At 42.6% G+C, this 6,000-nt stretch overlaps 1 protein-coding gene across 2 annotated transcripts in view; it reads left to right on the forward strand.

Annotated features, from left to right (window-relative positions):
- LOC147580388 (uncharacterized) overlaps positions 1 to 5,242 on the forward strand; it is a 44,944-nt gene extending 39,702 nt beyond the window's left edge. For both annotated transcript variants that reach the window (XR_015252847.1, XM_086711452.1), the window contains one exon: positions 4,995 to 5,242. Coding sequence is in view for 1 of the 2 variants with exons in the window: in XM_086711452.1 (XP_086567578.1) it covers positions 4,995 to 5,028 (34 nt within the window). In the remaining variant the exon portion in view is untranslated. The remainder of the gene's footprint in view (positions 1 to 4,994) is intronic.
- The last annotated feature ends 758 nt before the right edge of the window (positions 5,243 to 6,000 follow it).

Here is a 6,000-nt window from a genome sequence, read left to right on the forward strand (position 1 = left end):
CTTATTATCATTTAAATATTTATTCATTTATTTTGAGAGAAAATGAGAGAGAGAGAGAGAGAGAGAGAGCGAGCAGGGGAGGGACAGAAAGAGAGAGGGAGAGAGAGAATCCCAAGCAGGCTCTGTGCTGTCAGCGCAGAGCCTGACGCGGGGCTCGATCTCATGGCCTGTGAGATCATGACCAGAGCAGAAATCACGAGATGGATGCTTTACCGACAGAGCCACCCACGTGCCCCCAAGCATAAAATTATTTAAGTGGAGATGTAGATCATAAGCCTTGTGCTCTAACGCGTTCATCTTTCCAGTGAGGAATTTGGTGGGAAAAAATTCAGTACGATATTTGACAGAAATTCCTCCAGCCACATCTTAGAATCCTTTTAGCTTCATGGCCTTGAAGTTACCTCACCTAATGCATAATACAAGCTCAGCCCCCACTTGTAACACTCAGCAAGTTCAAAGTACCCATCAACACGCAGTGAAAACCCACAGGAGAGAGGGGAAGGTAATCAAATACTGGAGAAACTAACCCTAGGCAGAATCAATGGCAATTTTCAGAAGAAAAATTGGGGAGACCTTAAAATATTTTGATCATGCAAAGCGTTTTTCAACTCCTGATAAGAGAGAGCAACGCATTAAGTCGCTGGCAGTTGGAGAAGGAGTCATATTCTGGTCCTTCCATTGCAAGGTACCCGGCAGAACAGAGCGTTTTCCATTCTGAGGGATGCAAAGCAGCCAGCGGTGTTTAAATGCTCCCTCTGGTCTGGGATGTCTTCATCAGGCAGTCGGGAGGCCTCCCCAGGAGCCCCTCAGGCCTGGGTGTCCAAAGAGCTTCTTCAGGAAGCACCATGAGCTGATCTTGCAAGGGTCCCCATGGCCTATTGTGAGTCATGTCAGGCCCCAGAGCCTGCATCCCACAAGCAAGAAGCAGCAGGGGAAAAACAATTTTGGCTTTTGCAGGTGTCGGACTGCAAAGAAAGAACGGTTGGTACAAGAGGCAACACCCCCTTTTAAAAAGTCAGCTTGGGTGATTGAAAGCCAGGCTAGGAGTTTTCAGATAAAAAGGATTTTAGTAGTGATGACCACTCCTATAGAGAAACCCTCTGGAAACGGAACAGTTAACTTGTCAGAAATATACAAAAAAAAAAAAAAAAAGAAAGAAAGAAAGAAAAAAGAAAGAAAAAAGGATGTGGTTGGTTTTCTTGTTTCTTTTTAAGTTTATTTATTTACTTTAAGAAAGACAGAGAGTGTAAGTTGGGGGAGGGACAGTGAGGGGGACACAGAGGATCCAAAGTGAGCTCCATGCTAACAGCAGAGAGTCCAATGTGGGGGCTCAAACCCACAAAGTGTGAGATCATGACCTGAGCTGAAGTCAGACCTTCAACCAACTGAGTCACCCAGGCGGCCTGATGTGGTTGGTTTTCAACTAGATTTTACCTATTATATTATACTGGAACATACCCTAGAGGTTTCTTTAAATTGTGATTTCTTTTTATTTTTTTTTTAAGTTTATTTATTTATTTTGAGAGACTGAAAGTGAGAGCGAGAGAGAGGGAACCAGTGGGATAAGGAGAGAGAGAGAGGGAGAGAGAGAGAATCCCAAGCAGGCCTGCACTGTCAGCATGGAGCCCAACGCAGGGCTCGAATCCACGAACCATGATGAGATCATGACCTGAGCCAAAATCAAGAGTCAGATGCTTAACCATCTGAGCCACCCGGGTGCCCCTAAGTTGTAATTTCTTTATTATTAAAACTAGTAACCGAATCTAGGGTGCCTGGCTGCCTCAGTCAGTAGAGCACGTGACTCTTGATCTCAGGGTCATGAGTTCAAACCCCACGTTGGGCATGGAGCCCACTTTAAAGAATAAGCCAACAGACTAGTAGCTGAATCTAGTTGGTGTGGTCGTGGGTTAGGACACTGTGGGTTCAGAACCAAGGAGAACCTGGTTTCAGTCTCACTTCTATCCCCACCATATTTAAAACCAGGCACAGATCACTTCACTGTTCAGTGCCTCAGTTTCCTCATCTGTAAAATGAGATCCATAATAGAATCTCTCACATAGGTTAATAGGAGTAATAAATGAGCTGCTTTCTAGGATGTACTTAGGACAGTGCTCAAAAACGACTAATTGTCACAACGAACACTAGTCATAATTCGTGTTGTGGTTTAAATATCAATTACCATTAAAATATTACTGAGTATTAATTGTGTTCCAGAATTAGCAGCTTTTAAGCCAATATGACTAATTATTGTTGGGTTTTAATAAACTTCACTTCACATATTCACAAAATAAGATTTAATTCTTACTCAGGTCAATTCGTCGCCATTATATATACCAATAGATCGCCGACTTTAAAAGTAATTTAATTTAATACCTACATCATTCAACATCTCTCTGATGATGAAGATGATGAAGAGCCTGGCTTTTGTTAAGCACCAAATAAATACAAATTATTTTTAGTATCATAAACGCATGCTTATCTAGTCTGACTGCCTTTGGAGTTCCCTGTGTTAAGATGTTGCTTACAAGTGTCTATAAGCCAGTTATCATGTGCCTGCTTTGTCTACACATGTTTATTTTGAGGACAGGGATTGTGTCTTCAGCACCTGAAGAGATAATGGCTCCTGCTGGGCATGAAGCATCTAGCATAGTATTTGGCACATAGCAGGTTCTTAGGCAATTGAATTCCCTTTACTGTGAAGCTGTGTTGTTGACTCATTGGATTCCTCTTCCATTGGGGAATGTGGTGCTCTACAGTCTCCATTAGTTTTGTGTCACCCTAGGACTTTCCTTGTACGTTTTATTCCTTCTCGTTAAGAAATTCAGGATTCTTGGAAGTCAGGGGACAACACAATAGCATCAGGCTGGCAAAAGCTATATCTACCAATGGCCTCATGGTGGTTGGGGACACAAAAATGCAAGAGTTTTGAGGCAGCAGGCACCACCAGGCAGCCTAGGTGGATGCTGGGGCAGACTTTTAATTGTTTATTGTTGCATCTCAGATTTACCGGGTCTGTTAATTAAAAATGTAAATTAATTAATAGTTCATCATGGCACGCTAACAGGAAAGGAGGGAGGTGGAAAATGTAGAGATGTTGAGGAAAAGGATGCTTCGTTTTAGAGAGGGAGTTGGATTAGTTTAACTGATCCTTGGGTACTATTCCAAATCATAGAGCGAAAGGGGGGTTGTTGACAGCCCAAGTTTGATAAATATACTTGGCATTAATGGCATTAGGAACTAAAGGAAATTAAGGGAAATTAAGGTAAAAAGGAAAGCTAGACAGTGCCCAGTAGGAGTTGGGTATAGCCAAACCCCAATGACTGGGGTGGCCAGGAGAGGATGTGGAAGTCACTGTACGGGACTTCCAGACTCTCTTAGTCTGCAGTCACCCCATTGGGGGACCAACACGTGGCAGAGTAGAGGAGGAGGAGGTGAACCATCACACGCACCCCACCCTGCACAGGCGGACCAGCCACTTTTCTCCCATCTAGGGCCTGCCTTGTTAGCACCAGCCCAACCATCGGGACGTTTAGCTGGACTCTGACAACAGAGATGGGAAAGTGTACCCGTGGGTTAGGGGAATCCGAGTGGGATGGTAGAGAAGAAAGGGAAGGGGAGTAGAAAACAGAAGGAAAGCTTTTCCTTCCCAGGGACCAGGAAACAGCTCAGAACCTGGCTGACTATACCTTAAATTTCCTTCCTTCCTTGATTGGCCACATTACCAAAGAAAGAAAGCACAACAATGTCTTCCTTCCTTTCGTGGTCTGAATGCTTATTTAAAGAACACGGCTTCCCATTTCCTGCTGTAGCCCCAGAGCCTGGTCTCTTGATTTCGTTTTCCTCTGGGACCCTCTTTCTCTCTGCTGAGTGTCTCCACACACTCCCCTGCCTCTTCCAGCCCCCTCTGCTTCCTGCCCCTGCGGCCGCCTTCATCCCCTGCCCAGCTCCAGAGGAAGAAAGGCTCCTGTCACTGTGAAGTCTAGGAGGACCACCCAGCAGGTTTTTCTTTTCTTTCTTTCTTTTTCTTTTTCTTTTTCTTTCTTTCTTTCTTTTTTTTTTTTTTAGCTTCAAGAGTGTCTTTTGACACTCTTCAAGAAGCCAGTCTCTCTGGCCTTGGTTAAGAGCGGGCAAGGGCTTTGGGAGATAGAGCGGAGAATGAGGACAGGAACAGTGACAGTTGTGGCAAAGCCCACAAGTGCCAGCAGGAGGGAAATGTTAGTCTGCCATTTCTGGGAGCTGCAGAGCATATGGGGAGCCTGGAATTGTTGTCAGCAGCCCAGATCAGGGCTGTGCCATCCTGGCAGCTTCCCTGGGGCTTTAAGAAAGCGTTTCCGTGAGCTCCCTTACCTGTGGTTGTCAGAGGAGATGGTCCTATGTTGTTTTTCATATCCTTCGATCTGTTCATCTGGGTATCATTATTAAAGGCTGCATTGTACTCCACGGTGTGGATGCACCGTACAATTTATCTAACAGAATCCTGACTTTAGGACATTTGGTTTGTTTCCATTTTTAAGAACTGATGCTAAACAATGCTATCACGAATAACCTTTTAATATACATTTGTTAGCAGTGTAATTGTTAAATCAAAGAACACATCTATTTCTAAAACTTTCGGTATGTAAGGCCAACCTGGTCTCTAGAAAACGTAAGCCAATGATTATATCCTTCAGCTATGTGATATGAGCACAGTTATCTCATTTATACATGTCATTAGATGTGCACTTATGTTTTAGCTCAGGAAATATTCTGAAAGATAAACACTATAATGTTGAGAATGGTTATTTCTGGATACTAGGGTTTTAGGAATATTTGGGGGTGGGGAGTGAGGGAGTTTGACATTATTTTCTTTTTTTCTGTAATGAACATTTTCTGGTTTTGTATTTAAAAACTTAAATGCTATCGTTCTCTCTAAGACTGGATGTCTTTAAGAGAAAATAATATCATAATGAATCTTAATTAATTGATTCTTAAATAAGAATTTTTTTTCCTTGTAGACTGATTGACTGTCAGGACTGGAAGGGAACCTGAAATTCAGCTGGTCTAACTACATTGTGTACTTACTGGTGTGGAAATTGAGTCTCCAGGAGATGGCCTGAATTGCTTCTATTCACAGAGCTACTCTAGGGCAAATCCAGACGCTGGAGTCCAAGAACATTCTTGACTGCCTGTTTATTAAAGCATTGTTCTACACTCTTCCTCCTGCTTTTAAAAAAGGAAAATCTAATTTGCTTTTATTTATTTCCCCTTTATTTTAAAATTATTCATACTAGCTAATGATTAGTTTACCAAAGCATGGCTCCAATATTTTTGGAGCTCCAGAACAGAGTTCTTAGCTTTGCCTAAAGGAAGGCTCAGTGGGTGAAGTATCTGACTTTTGATCTCAGCTCAAGTCTTGATCTCAGGGTCATGAGTTCAAGCCCCACATTGGGCTCAAAGCCCACTTAAAAAAAAACAAAAAACACAAAAACAATAGATAAGAAGAGCTATAAGAAGAACATGAATGAAGGCTCGGAAGACAGACTGGTGCTGCTTTTTTTCTTTGCCTTTTTAAAAATTGCTTTTTAATTTTCCAGTATCTTTCCTGTTCTTTGTCACTTGTCTGTAAGTTGAAAAAAAAAAGCTTCAAATTGTCCACACAGGACAGTCATTCCGGACCACAGAAAACTATCTTTACGTCTTCAGAATGTCCAAATGAGCTCTCTACCATTTAATGGGGATGGGAGTGGGGTAAATTGCTGCACCCCAGGAGGCCAGATGTGTGAGCAGAGGAATTCTGCTAACTGGCAATACTATATGACACGTGGAGCCTTCACTCTCTTTAAAGAATTTTGATAAGAGATGTTAAAAATGGAAGGCACACAGATACTAAATTCTGTAGCGCGTGGAGTTGCTAACCATTTGGGAAGTCGACGCCCCTACACCGCGTTCTATTTTCACGCAAACTCTAAAAGCAACATGTGGGTTTATTGTACTTGCTGTACTTCCATTTCATCAAGAAGT

The sequence above is a fragment of the Puma concolor genome, chromosome B3 (assembly GCF_028749965.1).
Source record: "Puma concolor isolate L17-30 chromosome B3, mPumCon1.1.hap2, whole genome shotgun sequence".
Lineage (NCBI taxonomy): Eukaryota > Metazoa > Chordata > Mammalia > Carnivora > Felidae > Puma > Puma concolor.